Below are 21,992 nucleotides of genomic sequence, written 5' to 3' on the forward strand. Positions count from 1 at the left end.
GTTAGCGGCAATACTTTTATTTACCCAGTGTCATTTCAAAGGTATGTGACTAAATTTTATTTGAAAATCACCGTGCACACTCCAATCAGTTATTTACATTCCATTGTATTCTAATAAAGTCCAGGATTTAGTTCCCCGACATTGTTGTCACTCCAGCACCTCAATATTAGGAGAAACCTCTAGAATAGGACAAAAAATAAAGAACTAGGAATAGTTTCATTACTATATACAGTATGATTATATTAAAAGCTTCTAGTTACAATAAAACAGTTTTAGCAGCCACATGACTATGATTATAGCGAACAGCCCAGGCTTCATGCGATTTTCGGAGACAATGAGGACTATTTCCCATACATATTGGAAGTCCTTCCACTCCAAATTGGTATGTGCTGATTATAATTCCTGTTTCCCGTTCTATGTTGTCCTTGTCCATATAGAGGGACGGCATCCAAGTAATGTCATTGGTGAAAACCTTAATTTCCGCCTCCCCCCAGGCGACTCCCTGATACAAGGGTGGAAAGGGAATATAAGTCCAATATTCATACAAAGCCTCACTAAGAGAAATAAGTCCCCCGCCAAGGCACATCTAACAAAGGAAGAAATGCATGCTGAATCCAGTTTTCTTTTCAACAGGGTTTCAATCATCTTGTAGGAAACCACTCAGGTCTGCTCCCTGTAAGGACAAGAGCATAGCCCCGTCCCTGTTTTAGAACTTGCCCTTGAACATACTTACCTTCTTCATTAGGATACCAAACCTTTAAATTTTCAGCGGGGACTATCACTGAGGGAGGTGAGGAAAGATGGGCTACGGCAGCGGAATCTTGCAATTGTCTCCATTGATTCAAAAAAATTAAGGTAAAAAGAACCTTCAAAATCTGGTTTCTGGGGGGCTCATTTCCCCCTTTTTGTTTTAGTAGTTGAGTTCTTAAAGTTAAATTTGCACGCTCAATGATGGCTTGACCTTGACTGTTGCCCGGGATACCAGTGATATGTTGAATATTGTATTGCTGTAAGAAAACTTGTAATTTATGAGAGACATAGGCAGGGGCATTATTAGTTTTAAGTATAAGAGGAATGCCCATGATGGCGAAACAAACCAAGAGATGTGTAATAACAGAATCAGCTTTCTCAGATGGCAACGGAGTGGCCCATTGAAAATGAGAAAAGGCATCAATGGTATGATGAACATACTTTAATCGTCCAAAAGAAGGGACATCTCAGGGATTAACCCCAGGATGGAAGGATGGAATGCTCAAAGGAGCACAGGAAAGACAAGCTCGAATAAGAGAACAGCTTGTTTTGTTCTGCAGCATGTAGGTGGCCGATTAAAAGCGAATCAATCTGAGTATTACCATGAACTAATGGTCCAGGAAATTGAGAATGAGAACAAAGATGAGTGATGAATAAAGGAGCTCGACATTGGCTCAAAGTAGAAGATAACAAGGAAAAGAGTTTTTGAAGAGAAGAAGTAGCACAAAGAGGTAAAGTGGCCTGAGAAATATAAGAAGTAACATAAACGGCGTATTGAGAATCACTAACAATGTTACAACCAGTAGTAGGGAAATCAAGTAAGACCATGAGAATAGCAAACAGTTCTCCCTGTTGCACCGAGGGATAAGGATAAACTGTAACTCAAGATTGATGAACACTCCAATATCCAGCCTTACCATTGCTACTAGCATCAGTAAAAAAGGTAGGACCTTGAACAAGAAATACAGAAATTGGTGAGAAAGGCAACACAGAATGTTGCCTAAAAAATGAAAAGATTGGAGACTTAGGATATTGGGTAGAAAATTGTCCAACAAAAGAAGCGCAAGCAACTTGCCAAGAATCAGAAGTTGCAAGAAGATAAGTGATCTGATTATGAGTGAATTGAGGAATAATTAAGGAAGGATCTCCTCCCCAAAGTTGTCGACAGTGATGCCGTCCTTTGATGATCAGTTCAGCTAAACGATCGATATAAGTAGCCAAGCGTTTAGATATTTTATTGGACAAAAAGATCCATTTTAGTGGTCGACTAGTTTGATGAATCATTCCTGTGGGAGAAGGTAAAGTATGAAATAAACAAAAGGAAGGGCCTTTTGAAGTTGCTCTTCAACAAGCTGGAGTTCCTGTAAAGCCAAAGGGGTTAAATGGCATGAGTTGTCCAAGTGACTGTCTCCTTCTAGAATAGAAAAAAGATGTTATAACTGATATGTTGGTATTCCTAAAACAGGACGCATCCAATTAATGTCTCCTAGAAGCTTTTGAAAATCATTTAATGTTTTTAAATGATCACGTCAAATTTGAATTTTTGGGGGTCGAATATTTTGTGTTCTTAAGGTATAACCTAAATATTGAATAGGAAAATCCAGTTAAATTTTTTCTGTGGCAATATTAAGTGAGTAGAAAGAAAGCTGAGTTTGTAATGATACAAAAGCATCTTGCTGCTTTTCTCCAGTGGGTGCAGCAAGAAGAATGTCATCCATATAATGATATAAAAAAACAGAAGGATGACGCTTTTGAACAGGATCCAAGGCCCTATGGACAAATTCTTGACACAAGGTAGGGCTATTTAACATACCTTGAGGTAAAACTTTCCGTTGATATCGAGAAAGTGGCTGAAAATTATTAAAAACAGGGACAGAGAAGATCCATACAATGATAAATTAACACAGTTAGAAACTGATTGTTTACAGGATTTAAAGTCCTATGTACGAATTTTTGACATACAGTAGGGCTATTAAGTATACCCTGGGGAAGAAGCTTTTGCTGATATTTTTGAATAGGTTGTCCATTATTATATTTAGGAATAATAAAGGCAAACTTTTTACAATCTTGAGGTTGTAATGGAATAGAGAAAAAACAATTTTTGAGATCTATGACCATTAATTTTTAACTTTGTGGGATAAGGGCAGGATTAGGAAGACCGGGCTGTAAACTTTCCCTAGGTTGAATGTAAACATTTATAGTTTTAAGAACAAGACAAAGACGGGAATTCCATGCAGAAGTACGTGGCTTTAGATTCCTCTCGGCCATTTGTTTTTTGACTTACTCTTTTAAAATCCTAAGTATTTCTTTAGATAATGGCCACTGTTTCACCTAAAGAGGAGTGGTCGTTTTACACTTTAATTATAAAACTTGAGGCTGGTGAACAGTGGCTATGAGTTTAAAGGATTGTAGCCCATTTTGAACATCATATTTTTGACAGCTGAGGAAATATGAAGAATGTTCAAAAAAGCACCAAATTGTCATGAAAGATTTTGTCCCCAAAGATTAATATTGATAGGAATAATATAAAAAAACACTTGACCTTGTTGACCTTTAGGACCGACACAGGTTAAAGGTTCTACATTTTGATAAACCACAGAAGCAGCACCCAAGCCAGTGAGTATAACTGAAACTTATCTTTTTCCCATTGTATAGGCCACTAATTTAAACAAATAATAGACATATTCACCCCCGTATCAATTAACCCTTTAAAAACTATTTCATTAATATGCAATGAACATAAGGGCTTTTGATTAGAAACTAAAGTTTCCCAAAAAACAGTTTTTTCTGTGCTACCAAACCCTCCCTATTGAGAATACGTTCCCCTGCCTCTAGGCATATAAATTGTGAACTTGTACCATAATAAGAATTTTATTAGTAACATCAAGATCACTGATTTCTGAAATCATCATTAACTTCCATATAGCACTGTTGTTTAGACCTAACAAAAGTCCTACATGTCCTTTTGGCAAAGGGCCACACACTCTAATAGCTAATTTATATACTCCTCTATTAGGAGACAAAGTATAAGGCTGAGTAATAGCTAAGTCAGCAGCGGCGCTCTGCTTAGTTGCCGCATAAAGCTGAGAAACTGGGGTAAGGTGTGGGATCCTTAAGGAGGACTTGAATTTATTCCTTAATGTTGTAGGCCATTGCTCACTGAATATTGTAGTAGACTTGTATTGTAATTGTTGGCGCCCCAAGCCTGTGGGCCCCGACTCCCGTTTCCCAGGAGAGGAGACAGTAAATTTCCACTTCTATCAGTTTTGGAACGACATTTGTTTGTCCAATGTCGACCTTTATCACAACATTTGTACACCTCTGAAGGCAGCTTTCTGCCTCGAGGGATAAAAGTGTTCAATTTTTATGACATTCTTTTTTGAAATATCTAGGTTTACCACACTGAAAGCAAATACCTTGTTTGTTATTTCCTTTTAAGGCTTTAGACAAAGCTTCAGCAAATAATTGAGCATTATAAATAGCCCCTCCAACACTAACACAAGTTTTAATATATTTATCTAAATTGGCCCCATTGGCCTTTAACGATTTTAACAATTTTTGACAGTCAGCATAAGCATTTTTAAAAGGCAATGTTTGTAACAAAATTTTTGAAGCAAAGCCAGCACTCAAAATTTTCAAGACAGCATCCTAAAGACAGGCTACGAAATCTGGATAGGGTTCATTTGTGCCCTGTAAAATCTTCACAGAGGAAAGGGAAGATTTTCCTGTTATCTCTACCTTATTTCAGGCCCTTAAAAACAAAGTCTTGATTTGAGTAAAGGCAACATCATCTAGACCAGCCTGAGCATTAAGAGTAGCATATTGGCCCGTGCCTGTGAGTTGTTCCTCAGTGGGTCCTGGGGGATCACACATAACATTTTTTCTAGCCTGTACATGTGCCTTGTCCATTTACCAGCTGTGCAATTATAACCACTGAGAACGATCAAGAAAAGCCTTCCCCAAAGTCTTCCAGTCTATAGGAATCATCAAATTTTCTGATGAAAAAATATCAAGAAGACCAAGGATAGGGGTCCATAGTTAGAAATGGCAGCTTTCATTTCTTTTAAAAATTTAATTTGTAAGGCATTAAATTGGACATTATTGCCACCATTTGAAAACTGAGCATTAGGCTCAAAAGAAGCACAAATAATTAGAAACAGATCCAGCTCCTTAAAAAATTTTTTTTTAATTAAAAGTATATATAATATATAATAATACTCATACCCCCAAATATAAAGAATCCCAACATATTAATAAGAAAAGGCAAATAACCCAACCAAAAGTAGCAGAACAAAGAAATGACAATAAACCTATATGTCTAACATCATTACTCACTAGGAAATATGTATATTAATACCAAATTGAGAATCATTACATACACAATACAATGGTTAAAATTTAAAAACACAGAAAATATCAAGAGGTAGTTAATGTGTTAAGCAACTCGAATACTCAACTTCTGTTTGGAGTATAAATTGGTGAAACCTATGCACCCCTATAACATAACAATTCCCTAGCTGGGGTTATTAATACTATATTAATATTAATAGTTAATATTAATGTGCTTATTTATTGACTATTGAAATACTCATAATATTTTAACAAACAATAAGATATACATATACACTGGTTTTGACATATTAAACAGGTGTTTAAATTTAAAGTATGTCTGATGTGAACAGGGCTTCAACTTTGCCACATAAGGAAGCCGGGGAGTTGGAGGCTCTGGAAAATCCTTTTTTAACAGGGCAGAAGGAAAAGAAACAGGGAAAGCTCGCAAAGGTGAACTAGAAGAATATATCTGTAATATTTGTTGAAGCATTTCCATAATACACTGCATGTCAGAATTTCCCTTAGAAGAAGGAAAAGCCGGCTTTTTCTCTTCTCCCCCTTTTGCTACCCCCCCATCCTCTGTTATCCTGGCACAAATGGGCTCCATTTCAGATTTATTATTTTCCCAAATCCTCAGATACCTTTCCTCCTGTGGCTACATCACCACACTCTGAATCAGTCTCAAGTAACTCTAATGTCTGAGTGATAGAGTTACACAAGGTCCACAATTTTAGAGGCATAATATCCCCTAACTGGAGAGCTCTAAGCAGAGCTTTTACTACCTGTAACCATTCTCTGTGATTCAGCTGCACTTTAGTCTGATACTGAAACCAGTAACAATGTTGTTCAACATGAGCAAAGAATCACTTCAAAGTCTTTTTCTTTCACTTCTACTCCTATAGACAGCAACAGTCCTTGAAACAGGCGTAAATATTCTGAGGCCAGAGAGATGGAATTCCCATAATGAAAGCTTAAGAAGGTTCCCCTTAACAATATCCGGGCCTTACCCGCCCCTAGGGGGTTCCCCTTCTTGTTCTCCCCGCGCAGGTTCAAACCCTGCTTGCTGCGCCACTTGTTGGGGTCCGTGCCGGGGGTGGTGGAGAATGAAAGAACACACAAAAGACAAAGACACACAGAGAACATGGCGGCCACGCTCAGAGCCTCCGCCTCACTTTATTTATACCCCGTAAACCCCACGTCAGCAGAAAGAATGCAATGCAAAACAAACTTTCTTTTCCCAGATGTAACCTTCTACTCAGTTCCTTGTTTCTATGCTCTTCCTTATCTGCCCGCCTTCTTGGCGCCTACGGGAGTTCATTAAAAGTTCAATTGGAGATACTGTCCTTGAGCCCTATCTATTCTCAGCATACTGTTTTCAAAGGCCCCTGCAATCTTGAATTAATTTTTGTATAAGGTGTAAGGAAGGGATCCAGTTTCAGCTTTCTACTTATGGCTAGCCAGTTTTCCCAGCACCATTTATTAAATAGGATATCCTTTCCCCATTTCTTGTTTTTGTCAGGTTTGTCAAAGATCAGATGGTTATAGATGTGTGGTATTATTTCTGAGGGCTCTGTTCTGTTCCATTGGTCTATATCTCTGTTTTGGTACCAGTACCATGCTGTTTTGGTTACTGTAACCTTATAGTATAGTTTGAAGTCAGGTAGCATGATGCCTCCAGCTTTGCTCTTTTGGCTTAGGACTATCTTGGCAATGCGGGGTCTTTTTTGGTTCCTTATTAACTTTAAAGCAGTTTTTTCCAATTCTGTGAAGAAAGTCATTGGTAGCTTAATGGGGGTGGCATTGAATCTATAAATTACCTTGGGCAGTATGGCCATTTTCACAATATTGATTCTTCCTATCCATGAGCATAGAATGTTCTTCCATTTGTTTGTATCCTCTTTTATTTCATTGAGCAGTGGTTTGTAGTTCTTGAATACATCCTTCACATACCTTGCAAGTTGTATTCCTAGGTATTTTATTCTCCTTGAAGCAATTGTGAATGGGAGTTCTCTCATGATTTGGCTCTCTGTTTTTCTGTTATTGGTGTATAGGAATGCTTGTGATTTTTGTACATTTATTTTGTATATTTATATAAACTCTGATTTTCTCTTAACAAATCACTCCCAATATTTTTTAAAAAAAGATTTTTCTAAAAATGTAGAAATGATTGTCTTTGTTTGCTGGTACTGCACCTTTCTTATTATTTTATCAACATATAATTCCCATCTTTATTTTGCTTATTTTGTTATTTTTGACTTAGAAAGTATTTGTTATTAACTTTAAGATCCCTACTTTCTTTCTTTTTTTTTTTTCTTTTCTTTCTTTCTTTCTTTTCTTTTTTTTTTTTTTTTTTTTGAGGCAGAGTTTCACTCTTGTTGCCCAGGCTGGAGTGCAATGGCATGATCTTGGCTCACTGCAATCTCCGCCTCCTGGATTCAAGCAATTATCCTGCCTCAGCCTCCTGAGTAGCTAGGATTACAGGCATGCACCACCACGCCCGGCTAATTTTGTATTTTTAGTAGAGATGGGATTTCCCCACATTGGTCAGGCTTGTCTCGAACTCTCGATCTCAGGTCATCTGCCCGCCTCTGCCTCCCAAATTGCTGGGATTACATGAGTGAGCCACTGCGCCTGGCCAAGATCCCTACTTTCTTAATAAATTTCACAAAAGAGTATTCTGTGATTAGGAATTATTTCACTTATACCATATGCTTGTAATAAAATCAACAGCATGAATATCAAGGCTTATTTGGTTAAATCGGAAAAATATAATTACAAGTTATGATTGACATTTTTATCTAATATCAGCTTCAGGTTTCACTTTACATCTCAATTTTGTTTTGGTTGCTGTTATGAACGGAATTATATACCCCTTAAAATCATATATCATGATCCTAATACCCAGTACATCAGAATGTGACAGTATTTAGAGATAGGGCATTTAAAGAAGTAATTAAGGTTAGATTAGGTCATTGGGGTGGGCCCTGATTCAGAATGACTGGTGTTCTTATAAGAAGAAAAAACTGGGATAAAGACAAGCAAAGAAGAAAAACCATGAGAAGGCTCACAAAGAATATCGCCATCTATAAGCCAGAGATAAGTCAACCCTGCTGACACCTTCATCTCTGATTTTCGGCCTCCAGAGCTGTGAGCTAATTTCTGTTGCTTAAGTCATGTAGTCTTTAGTACTTTATGATGACAGCCCTGGCAAATTAATACAGTTGCATGTTTAGAACACTTAGATTCACAAAGACAAACAGTTGAACATGTTTTTAAATAGCTCCTTTGGCTTTTCTGAAGCACTTTTAAATTACATTGACCATAAGTTTCATAGAGAAATGGTAGATTTGTTATTAAATTTCAAAATTAAATTATTTATATGGTAAAACACATAGAGCAAAATATTAATGGCAAAATTTTGGAGGTGGGTATATGAGTTTTGCCATAAAATTCTTTCAACTTTTCTGTATTTTCTGATATTTGATAATAAACTGTTGAAAAAAATTAAACAACTATGAATATCACTCACTTTCATTTATTGATCAGAAATGGATTTGGAGAAAGTTAATGAGTGCATTCTTGACCAACTGAGATCTTCATGATTTAGAGAAAAATGCAATACTTTTCAAAAATATTTTATAACTTGAGAATTTAAAAAATCTTAAAAGCAGTTATTAGCTATCACTGGTAAATACTCATTCAGCCAGTTGAAGAAGTCAAATTAAATTTCCCTTGCATGTTTAATTTAAATTATAAAATTATTGCTATAAATATATCAAAAATTTGTAATGTTGTGACTAGCATTGAGCTCATTGAGCTTAACAAAATTATCAACAAGACAGAAGGTAAAACAAATTTTATTTCAACATTTTTAATTTTAAGTAATAATACCTTGAAATGTCTTCCTCAGGTTAGTCAACTACAGATCTCTGTTGACATTTTTTTCACAGGGCATTTAAGTTGGAGGCTGGACAAGGCAAAATACTCACAGGACTAGGAATAAATGAAATCACTCATATTGACAGGCAGGAAGGCTGGTGTAGGCAAAATAAGCTATCACCATAAGCAGAAGATACTGATAGAAAGAAGGAGAAAACAGAAAAGAATTTACATCCTGAAAGAGATAAAACAATAAATTAAGAGAATAACAATTTGAGGTCAGAGGGTACTATGTCAGGGAGGACACACTATGTAGGCTGAATGTGCTTATCTGGGGCCAGGGCTAGGAGAAGCAGACAAGGGGATTGTTTTCTTGGTATACAATCCCAAAGACAGAGGAAGGAATATCACTGATACCTGTGCAGTGAAAGCTCTTAGTGTTTGAAAGAGTATGTTCAAATTTACAAGAAATAAAAACAAAAAAAAACCCATTAAAAAGTGGGCAAAGGGGCCGGGTGTGGTAGCTCACGCCTGTAATCTCAGGACTTTAAGAGACCGAGAGGAACGGATCACAAGGTCAGGAGTCTGAGACCAGCCTGGTCAACATAGTGAAACCTCATCTCTACTAAAAATACAAAAAATTAGCGGAGTGTGGTGGTGGGTGCCTGTAATCCCAGCTACTTGGGAGGCTGAGGCAGGAGAATGACTTGAACCCAGAGGCCGAGGTCACAGTGAGCCAATATTGTGCCACTGCACTCTAGCCTGGGTGACAGTGTGAGACTCCGTCTCAAAAAAAAAAAAAAAAAAAGTGGGCAAAGGATATGAACAAACATTTTCAAAAGAAGACATTTATGCAGCCAACAAACATGAGAAAAAGCTCAATCTCACTGATCATTAGAGAAATGCAAATCAAAACCACAAACTACAATGAGATACCATCTCATGCCAGTCAGAATGGCAATTATTAGAAAGTCAAGAAAAAACAGATGCTGATGAGGCTATGGAGAAAAAGGAATGCTTTCACACTGTTGGTAGGAATGTAAGTTAGTTCAACCATTGTGGAAGACAGTGTGGCAATTTCCTCAAAGACCTAGAACCAGAAATGCCATTTGACCCAGCAATCCCATTACTGGGTACATATACAAAGGAATATAAATCATTCTATTATAAAGATACATGTATGTGTATTTTCATTGCAGCACTATTTACAATAACAAAGACATGGAATCAAACCAAATGCCTATTGATAATAGACTGCATAAAGAAAATGTGGTATGTAGACATCATGGAATACTATGCAGCAAAAATAGGGAATGAGATCATGTCCTTTCCAGCTTTTTCACATTCAGTATGATGTTGGCTATGGGTTTGTCATAAATGGTTCATTATTTTGAGGTATGTTTCTTTAATACCAAGTCTATTGAGAGTTTTTAACATGAATGTGTGTTGAATTCTATTAAAAGACTTTTCTGCATCTATTGAGATAATCGTGTGTTTTTTTTCTTTAGTGTCATTTATGTGATAAATCACATTTATTGATTTGCATATGTTAAGTCAGTCTTGCCTCCCAGGTATAAGGCCTACTTGATCATTTTGGGTACATTTTCTGATGTGCTGCTGAATTTGTTTGCCAGTATTTTGTTGAGGATTTTTGCATTGGTTATCTAAATTTTTGTGGGGTCAGTGGTAATACCCCTTCGTTGCTTCTAATTGTGTTTATTTGGATGTTCTCTCTTTTATTCTTCATTATTCTAGCTAGTGGTCTATCTATTTTACTAATTTTTGTTAAAAAGCCAAATCCTAGATTTCTTTATCTTTTAAATGGTTTTTTTTTTGTGTCTCAATCTCTTTCAGTTCAACTATGATTTTGGTTATTTCTTGTCTTCTGCTAGGATTGGGGTTGGTTTCTTCTTGTTTCTCTAGTCTTTTTTAATTTTAATGTCAAATTGTTAAATTGAGATCCTTCTAACTTTTTGATGTGAGCATTTAGTGCTATGAATTTCCCTCTTAACACTGCCTTAGCTGTGTCACAGAGGTTCTCATATGTTGTATCTTTCTTCTCATTAGTTTCAAAGAATGTCTTGATCTCTGCCTTAATTTCATTATTTACCCACTAATCATTCTGGAGTAGGTTGCTTAATTTCCATGTAATTGTGTGGTTTTGTGTCATTTTCTTAGTCTTGATTTCTAATTTTATTGTGCTGTGGTCCAAAAGAGTGGTTGTTATGATATCAGTTATTTTGCATTTGCTGAGGATTGCTTTATGTCTGACTTTGTGGTCAATTTTAGAGTATGTGCCAGGTAATGATGAAAAGAATGTATATTCTGTTGTTTTGTGTCGAGAGCTCTATAGGTCTATCCGTTCCATTTGGTCTAGTGTTAAGTTCAGGTTCTGAATGTCTTTGTTAATTTTCAGCCTCAATGATCCGTCTAATACTCTCAGTGGGGTGTTGAAGTCTTTCATTATTATTATATGGAAGTCTGACTCTCTTTGAAGGTCTCTAAGAATATGCTTTATGAATCATGGTGCTCCTGTGTTGGGTACATATATATTTAGGATAGGTTTTCTTGTTTAATTGAACCGTTTACCATTATGTGATGCCCCTCTTTGTCTTTTTTGGTCGTTGTTGGTTTGAAGTCTATTTTGTCTGAAATTAGGATGGCAACCCCTGCTTTTTTCTGTTTTCCATTTGCTTGGTAGATGTATTTTGAGCCTATAGGTGTCATTGCAAGTGAAATGGGTCTCTTGATGAAAGCATATGTTGCATCTTGGTTCTTTATCCAGCTTGCTGTGTTTTTAATTGGGGCATTTAGCTTATTCAAATTCAGTGTTAGTATTGACATGTGTGGATTTTATCCTCTTGTCATGATGCTAGCTGGTTATTATGCAGACCTGTTTCTGTGGTTGTTTTATAGTGTCATTGGTCTGTATACTTAAGTATGTTTTTGTGGTGACTGGTAATGGTCTTTCCTTTCCATATTTAATGCTTCCTTCAGAAGCTCTTATAAGGCAGGTCTGGTGATACCAAATTGCCTCATCATTTGCTTCTGTGAAAAGGATCTCATTTCTTCTTTGCTTATGAAGCCTAGCTTGGCCAAATATGAAATTCTTGGTTGAAATTTTCCTTTCTTTAAGAATGTTGAATATTGGCCCACTATCTCTTCTGTCTTATAGGGTTTCTGCTAAAAGGTCGGCTGTTAGTCTGATGGGCCTTCCTTTATAAGTGGCGTGCCCTTTCTCTCTAGCTTCCTTTAATATTTTTTCTTCTAGTTTTTAAATTGGAAAATTTGATGATTATCTGTCTTGAGGATGATATTCTTGCAAAGTATCTTACTGATATTCTCTGCATTTCTTGAATTTAAATATTGGCCTCTCTAGCCAGGTTGGGGAAGTTCTCATGGATGATATCCTGAAATATGTTTTCCAAGTTGTTTCCATTCTCTCCATTTATTTCAGGGACACCAATCTGTTGTAGATTTGGTCTCTTTGTAATCCCATATTTCTCAGAGTTTTTTTTTAATTCCTTTTTTTTTTTCTTGTTTCTCTATTCTTGTCTGACTGTCTTATTTCAGAAAGCCAGTCTTGAAGTTCTGAGATTTTTTTTTCCCTCAGCTTGGTCTATTCTGCTATTAATACTTGTGATTGCATTATGAAATTATTGTAGTATATTTTTAACTCTATGAGGTTGGTTATGCTCTTTTCTATACAAGATATTTTGTCTGTCAGCTGCTACATTGTTTTATTGTGATTCTTAGCTTTCTTGGATTGAGTTTCAACATACTCCTGCATCTCAATGATCTCCCTTTTTATCCATATTCTGAATTTTATTTGTGTCATTTCAGCCATCTCTGCCTGGGTAAGAACATTTGCTATAGAACTGGTTCAGTCGTTTGTAGGAAAGAAGGCAGTCTGGCTTTTTGAGTTGTCAGAGTTCTTGTGCTGGTTCTTTCTTACTTGTGTGGGCTGACATTTCTTTAATCTTTGAAGCTGCTGTCCCTTGGAATTTTTTTTTCTTCTATTCTATTTTATGACTTTGAGGGTTTGATTGTGTGTATAAATTGGATTCAGTCTCACGGCTTCATTATTGGAAGATTTTAGGGGGCAAGGCTCAGCTACCAACTGCTGGATTTTCTGCTCTAACTCTGGGGGACTGTTATCAGGCCCCAACTTTGTTCTCTGGCTCCTTGAGGTTAGAAATTCATTATGCTGGGGATGGGGATCAAAGTGCTTCCAGACCACTGGTCACCACACCCTGATTTGTGGTGATAGCCAAAGCAATTTGTAAGGTGAAGGTGGCAGGACCTGTCATTGTTCTCATGTGCCAGCAGTAGTGGCAGCAACAACATGGCAGGGTGCTTGCTCATCAGCTGCAGAATGGTGCTAGGGGATACCAATAAAGCAATGTGGGGTGTGGCTGTGGACCTTGGGGAAACTGCAGTGGGGGAAGGGAGCAGGCAGGCTGGTGCATGTCTACAGAGACTGCTGTCCTGGTCAGGTGCAGTCTGCCAGTACAAGAGCTATGTTGAGGGTCTCCAGGGCACCAGAGTCTGCACTGCAAACAGACACAGCAAGGCTGGGACCCCAAGGTAAGACCAGCAGACTAAAAGGTGCTCAGGTTGACTGGTCCTGTCTGATGAGCAAGACCTCCCTGCAGAGTTTAGGTCTGGCAGTTCCCCCAGGGCTAAAGTCTCCTACAGGAGCAAGTTGAGCCTAGGGGTATGGGCATCCCTGGACAAGCTCCACTACAGATGCTCCCACACCAAACCCTCTGGGATCTACACCAAGTGGAGTGCTGCCCCTAACACTTCACTAAGCAGCTCTCCCTGCCAACTCAAATGTCCATGGTGGTTGAGGGGTCTTGTCCCACCAGGATTCCAGAAGCCTATCGTCAGAACAGGTTGCTCCTTGCCAGTTTAACTCAATCATTCCCCTAGAGTGGTTGGGGGCTGGGAATGAATCTCAGTGTGCTGTACAGTAGCCCTGTGCAGGGTTCCCAGTAATTTTTTTCTTTATAAATTACTTAGTTTCAGGTATTCTGTTATAAGCAACACTAAATGGACTAATTGCGGCCCTCAAAGAAGAGGAAATTCTGCTTCCAGGCCACCTTCAGAGTTGAGTAGCAATGTCAATACACCTCTGGGATTTCCAGCCTGCTGCTCTGTCTTGCAGATTTTGGACTTTCCAGCCCTATAATTGTGTGAGCCAGGGACTTATATCTCCTACTCTGTTGCGCTCTCTCTCTCTCTCTCTCTGTGTCTCTGTCTCTTCTCTCTCCCTCTACACATACACACACACACACACACACACACACACACACACAGTCTTTATTATTTATGTATTATATATTTATATATTATATATATTATTATATATCAGTCTGTTTCTCTGGAGAACCCTGACTAATAGAGACTAATAGAGTTGCATTAATTCTATCATCTTGCCACTTGTTTTCCATTACTCCAACCTATTTTCCTTCGTTACTTCCTTTTTATTTTCTTTTTCTTCTTTGGACTGAAGTTTCTTTCTTTTCTTTTTTAGTTTTTTTCTATTATTATTCCATTTTATTTCCCTTATTGGCTATTTAATGTTGTTTTAGGGTTTAAAAATATACAATCTTAGTTTCTAACTAAGATCCCAAAATATATGTATTCTCACTGTGTAAGTCTAAATGGTATGATATCACTTTACTTACAGTATAAGAAATTCATAATAGAATACTTTCATTTCTCCTGTCCAAGTACCATCCTTTATGCATATAAAAAAAAGATAAAAATAACACTCTAGTAACCTAGCTGCAATAAACTGAATTGTATTCCCCAAAATTCACATATTGAAATTCTAACCCCTAATGTGACTGTATTTGGAGATAAGGCTTTTAGGACTTTATTAAGGTTAAATGAGGTCACATAATGGTGGGCCCTCAATCTAATAGGATTGATGGCCTTGTATAAGAAAAAAAGATAACCCTCTCTTTCTCTTTTTTTTTTTTTTTTCCTGTCTCTGTTTCTTGTCTTTTTCCCACCATCACCCACATCATGTGAGGACACAGTGAGAACAAAGCCATCTGCAAGCCAGGAAGACAGGCTTCACAAGGAATTGAATTAACCAGCACCTTGATCTTGGACTTTTCAACCTCCAGAATTTTGAGAGAATAAATTTACATTGTTTAAGCCATGCAGTCTGTGGTATTTTGTTACAACCAAGAAACAAGTAGACTGATTGATATAGTATGTCATTACCACCTCATATCTTTCTTTTTGTCTTGATTAAACGTCTAATAGTATGGTCCTTGTGACCTTGTATAGTAATTAACTCCTTAAAAGTATGTCTCTCTCACTAGTCTGAAAATTTCTTTATGAAATGGATTCCTCTTTTGCCCATTAGTATTGCTTTTCCCCACACAAAACATTGCTTTACCCTTCATAACTTTTCTATACGTGTTGCTAGAACACACATACACACACACACACACACAGACACACACACACACACCTCTCTCCAGCATATCTGGCATGTATTTAACCAACCTGTGTTTAAAAACCATGTGCTCTCCACAGTTAAATTTATAGGGCGTTACTGTGTTCCAAACTTACTATTAGAAAATTCTTTTCTTTTTCAAGGTGCAATATCTCTCTCAGCAAGTTGAATTAATTCTCTGGGTGCTTTCTATGGCATGCTAGATGAGAAAATTCTGGAGTTTCTCTCTCATGATGGTTTTGAATATATCCTCATCTTTCCCACCTCCATCATATTTTCCTGAGGCCTTTTCAGTGACTTCAACATTTAATCAATCAGATCTTGTTTTTAATGTCCCCGTCCTTTCAACATAATGCCTTCTTTTGCATGTTTCCATATGTGACTGAGTCCTCTTTAAATGATGACACCTAAAATTTATGTTATTACTGGTCTGTTCTGATTAGTGTATAGTATTTTGGATTCTCACTTTCTCCAAATCTAAATTTTTCACTCTTCATTAGTGTGCCAAAGATAATATGAGACCAATGGACAGGTCCGTCCTCTGACTCATGTTAACTTAAAACAATTGAGTCTTTTAAAAATGATATGAGCATATTCTCCTCTCACCATTATGTGTATAGTACCTAGTTCCCAATTTGTGTAGAAATAGAGAGAATCTTTCCATATGATTTTTAGCTTAGGAAAATGACCATAGATATTCCCCTTAAGAGAAGAATCACATCCACAGACAGGCCTGATAGTCAGTTTCTTGCTGAGAATGTTTTATTGAAGACTCAAATCCATGTTTGTACCAGATTATTGCTTGCCTCCTCAGTCATCCATGACAAACTGGTTATCTAAGTGGAATCTGCCAAAGGATCTGCCACTTGATATCCTTAAGCATCAGGGAGATTCAGCACAATCCATAATTTTTCAACCAAATTGCACCTTGGCTCCTCCTATAATAAAAGTTATTATTATTATTTTTTTAAAGGATGGCTTTGGAAATATTAAATGAAAAGTTTCATATTTTAGATTAAGCCAGCTAGATGAGTACATGGCATTAAAAATGAGTAATTAATCACTAAACTTTAACATGGTAGAAAAGAGACTTTTCATGGTAGTAAGAGCCAGAGTCAGAAGCCAAAGAATCTGTAAATTTTTCTGTTAGCAGCCACTTAGTGATGTTGACCAATTTTTTTATTTTCTTAGCATCAACTTTTTTCCTTATATATTTTCTTCCTCTTTTCCTCTCTCTTTTCTTCTTTTATTTTCTTTATTTTTGTAAAATATTATGATAATAATCGCAGTCTTATGCTTCATAGTAGCATCTAGCCTGTTAGGAACAAAGATTGTTTCTGGCTATTTCTGTGAGAGGCTAGTTTTGCAAATAATACATTAAATTCAGCACTTACACAACAGCATTGCAAAAGATACATCTGTTGGAATATACATTTCCATCGGATCCACAGTGAGGTTTGTAGTCCATGGTACACACCTCAGAATACCTGGTACACTGAATCTGCCCCATCGGAAATAAACAAACAAACAATGTTTCATCTTTCAAATCATTATATCATAGGAAACAAACTTTTAAAAGATCTTAAAAGACCATTCATTCCAAATTCCATATGCAAAAAATATAGCTGCTGCAGCTTACATACTCTGTCTCCACAAGGCTGGGAGTCTTGTCACAGCTAGGGACAGCTCAGTCCAGTTTAGGCCCTCCCTCTCAGTAATTCCCTGTATCTAAGTGATGAATACACCTTGTGGATTCTATCTGGTACTTCATTTCTGAGTCAGTCCTCTCCTCATCATGCTGTCATCCACTTTATTCACGCCCTCAATATGTCTTGTTCAAACGACCCCAATTTTCTGCCAATTCTCTGCCCATTCTCTATGCTTATCTGAGGTTTCAGTCACTCTCCATACTGATGCCAGACTGATCTTTTAAAAAGCAAAATAGATCTTACTCTTCAAATACTTAACTGATTCTCCATGAGGAGATAATCCTCACCTGACTCATGCTTATCTCTTCAGGTTTGTCTACAATGTCTTCCTCATCTTACTCTAATTAAACCTCAGGACTGAGTTCCCAAGTATTTCCTGCCCCTGGATACCTTTGTGCTTTTGCTCTTGCTGTTTTCCTATCTTGCCTGACCTTTGCCAACTGTATGCATCAGGACAACTCCCACTCCTTCTTTAAATGTCATTTTAACTACTTTTAAAACAGTTTCATAATGATACTTCTCTCTCTCACCCATCAAATTCGGTTAGGTGCCCATCCTAAAAATAAACTGTCTTTATTGTCACATCCACATGTTTATAATTATCTTATATCACATTTTAAACTCCATTAGAATTATTGACACTCCACATACATAGCTTTTTACCCCTGAATTAATTGTGTCTACACTTGTTTTTAATTTTTTCATACTTTATTTATAAGTTTTTTATTGTTATAAGAGTGTCTTTGAGTTCCTAATTTTCCTTGAAATCATCACCTTTTAGTTGATTGCAATGTTAGAAAATAACTACATGGATAGCAATATATTCCAATTAAGGGCTATGAGTTAGTTTTGTGAACCCTTCCTCTGCTATATTTCAGATCTGCTTAGGTTGGCCAAATGCCTTATCTATGAATATAAATAGTCATACGTAATTTTTAGAATATGTATTTTTAAATAGTTGTTTTCTATGAAAGTGAGGCATATTGTAATATTTTATATTAAGAATAAATAAAATTTCTGCATATACTTACACATTCACCTTCATGAAGTTTTCTGGGTTGAAATTCTTGATCTCTGGAAGAGAATATTTTATTGAATGCATAATGCTATAATTTGAGATTTCATAGTCTACAGAGTAAAATAGTCATATGTTATTTCTTTGTTGTCTGACCTAGACTGAGAATGAGAAGTTCTTGCTGAATTACTATCCCAGTTGGTTAATATTGATGGTAAACATCTTTGATATATGAACACTTTTGAATCAAGTAAGAATATAAGAACATAAAATCAACACTAAGAGTAGATTGAGCATTTTTTAAAAAATCCTGTGAATATTCGATGAGAATCCAAGGCATAATATAGTGTGAAAACATTCTTAACTTTGGAATTAAGAAAAAGAAAATATGCCCAAATCTTTTTCTGCCACTTAAAGTCTATATGATTTTGGTATAGTCACTTCTTTCTAAATATTAGATTTCTGCTCTCTAAAAACAGGATGTTAGATAATATAATTTTAATCTCTTCTGGTTGCATTACCATATGAGCTAACATGTACTGAGAGACCTTATTCTGGATAACACTTGCTGTTATACTTGACTTTAAATTTTCAAAAAGACTAGAAAACAGGAGAAAAGAAGGAAGAAAAATATAAGAAAAAAGGAGCATACTTCTATAAGGCACTCTGTGTTGGCCGCTTAGCTAAGATTTGGCATGCTTTATCACAGTGAATCCTAAATTCTATTATAATTTCTGTCTTAGAGATAAGAACACTGAAGCTTGTAGTGACTTGGGTATTTGCATAATCTACAAATTGGCGTCTGGATTTTAATCTGAATGTTTGACACCAAAGCCCATGATTTTAACCATGAATCACAAAGTATTGAATTCATACTACTGGAAGGCTGGTAATAATCATTGTTTCATTCTTCTAAAGTCTCAGATCTTGTTAAAAGTAAAGACTTAATATTAAACTTGTAGGGCTAGTAGTGGTGGGGATATGCTGATTCCAACTATTCATTTGTACTATCATTCTCTTCCCTCAACTTTTCTGGATGATCATGAGAGGAAACACAAGTTCTTAAGGATAGATCAAAGTCATATATTTCCATATAAATTCACAAGGCTTTATGTGTCTATGGCTAACAGCCTAAATAGAAATAGCTATCCTCAAAATTCTCCTGTGGAGGAAGAAAAGTGTAGGAGATTCATGAAAATGTGACCAATATATATTTCCTGCTTGAGACTGTTTCCTTAAATGTAATATGGGTATCAAATGCTTATAGGTAACAGCTAATACCCCAAAGATAGCGTATAATGTGAATGAGAATTTGGTTGAATAACAAATATATTATATATATATGTGTGTGTGTGTATATATATAATATGTGTGTGTATATATATGTACAAAAGTAATTGCAGTTTTTGCCATTACTTCTAACAAGTACACACACACACGTATATATATTTACATACGTAAATCCACATATACACGTATATGTATATTTCTTTAGCGATATAGCTAAGCTTTTCTTTTTCATAACTTTAACAGAGCAATGTCCATGGGGTATTGAAGAAGCACACAAAAAGTGGCATTTGGGAAGACCAAGAGGATTTTGGCAGTGCGGGCTTTGTAATCATAAAAAAAGAAGAGATGGGGCTTCAAATTGAGTGTAACACTTACTGGTTTACCATGCACAATGTGCATTCATTACTGTAAGTTTTCTGATCTGTGCCACATATTGGTCTCCAGTCTCTTGGGCATGCAGTCTTTAAGCCTTTAATGTATCTGGAACAGTTCACCTGCAGTTGGAACAAAAAATAATGTCCTGTATTCCCATTCTTAAATTCTATTCTTGTATCAAGATGGTGAAGGGGAAGGAAGTGGAAAGAGAACTAGCCTCTTCAGCTTTTCAATGAACACATCTGGAAGATCTTCTATGAACCGGGTGTTGTGCTACAGAAATAAACAGACCAGAACATGCCCTAAATAATAAGGGAATTTTTTGTTTAACAAGGAAATATCAATCTCTCCTTTAAGGGTTCTAATGAAAGTCTAAAGGAATAAGGAATGTGAAAAATGCTCAGAAAATTTAAAATGCCATACAAAGATAAAAGTTTACTTTATCTGCAGTTCTTTTACAAAGATGTTCCTTGTGCAAGCTTCAGAGAAGGAAATACCACCAGGAGGGTGCAGAGCAGACATATTTTTACCTCCAGAGGAATTACGCGAGTCCACTGTGAGCCAGTTTAGCTGCTTTCACAGCTCTATTTGCACTTTCACTATGACTTCATTTTTATAAAGACCACACAGAGACAGTTGCACTCACCTTTGTCCCTTTTGTTTGATCACCAGAAGAGAGCGAAGCAAGAGTCAATTGAAGAGGAAGAGTTGGAGAAAGAACAAATTGCACAGTTAGAAGTGCAAAGCTAGATCCCCATTGTTCACAGTAACCAAAACCCACTTCCCAGCAATAATCCTTGCCCAGCCCAGCCCTAAAAGAGGCCATTTCTTTATCAAAGTCCAAACTCAGGATCAAGATAGAGATGTATGTGGCTCTGATTTTTAAAAAAATCCAGTAAGGAAAGCTCTGCTTATTAAGAAAGGGCTGTCACAGATATCCAGGAGTTCCTGTGGGCATTCCCCGAATATGTTGGGATGGGTTATGGTCCCAAAGCTTTATAGGTCGTTTCTGAAGGGACCTGAGGGATCCTGATCAGGAATGGAACATACAGCCACAATCCTTTTATTCCTCTCCTCAGTCTCTCTTCCTTACACTAAAGATCTGACCCATCTCACTTTTGTTAATCAGGTCAATTCAAACAGATGCCTTCTAAATTTTCTCTAGTTATTAACGTTTATAATTTAATGAAGGCTGAATATATTACAGTTAACATAAATGCGTGACTATTGGAAAGAAATCCTGACTTGCCAGATAGAGAGGTAGCCCAGGCAGTGGCTGCTAGAGCAAGGATGGCAAAAGCAGTGAAGCCTTTCATAATGATGATAAATGCCAATGATGGAGATATGCTGCTCTGAGCCAAGGAGTCCAGGGAGAGACGAGTGGTCTATCCCATACAGGTATAAATACACACACAAGGCAGAGTACCTCCCACATCCAAGACCGACATTTTCAATGATGATTGTTTGTTAACTCAAGATAGGGTATTTGCTTCATTTGTCAAGGAAAACCACATGCCAAGCCACGTGGCATTTCAACATGCCAAAGGTCATGTTGCAATTTGATCTCTAATGTGGAAATGTTGGGAGGTGAGGCCTAGTGGGAGGTGTTTGGGCCTTGGAGGACCCCAAAATATACGCATTTCTCATGAATAGATTAATGTCCTCCCTTGGGAGTGAGTGGGTTCTCACTATTGAAGAACTGGATTAGTTACCAGAAAGAAGGTGTTATAAAATTGAGTTCAGCTTCCTAGATTGTCTCTCTTCCTTGCTCTCTTGCCATGAGATCTCTTTGAACATGCCACTCACTTTTATGCTTCTCCACCGTGTTTCGACCCAGAATGTAGCCTCACCAGAAGCCAGTCAGATGTGGTGCTATGCTCTTGAACTTAGCTTGCAGAACAATGAGCTAAAAAACCTCTTTTCTTTATAATTTACCTAGCCTCAAATATTCTGTATAGCAAAACAAAATGAACTAAGACAGCTTATCTGAGGTAAGCATCCCTACCAGAAGTTCCGGAGTAAACCCTTACACCTGGAGCTCATCCAGCTGCTTCTTCTGAGTGTATAGGAATAGCTCCTGGGTAAAGAATGATGTGACATTTCCTGTTCAACTCCTCAATGCCTGTTCTATAAACAAAGGCTAGAACATAAGCAAATATGTTTA

General features: G+C 36.9%; 1 protein-coding gene across 1 annotated transcript; it reads right to left on the reverse strand.

The window, feature by feature from the left end:
* Positions 1 to 16,331: 16,331 nt before the first annotated feature.
* Positions 16,332 to 21,144, reverse strand: LOC139363571 (double-headed protease inhibitor, submandibular gland-like). Its single transcript, XM_071097880.1, is given in 6 exon segments — positions 16,332 to 16,377; positions 16,834 to 16,940; positions 18,180 to 18,222; positions 19,823 to 19,947; positions 20,475 to 20,488; positions 21,078 to 21,144. Coding segments are annotated over 6 exon segments (402 nt in total).
* Between the last annotated feature and the right edge of the window lie 848 nt (positions 21,145 to 21,992).

This window comes from Macaca nemestrina, chromosome 6 (genome assembly GCF_043159975.1).
Source record: "Macaca nemestrina isolate mMacNem1 chromosome 6, mMacNem.hap1, whole genome shotgun sequence".
In the NCBI taxonomy this organism is placed as follows: Eukaryota; Metazoa; Chordata; class Mammalia; order Primates; family Cercopithecidae; genus Macaca; species Macaca nemestrina.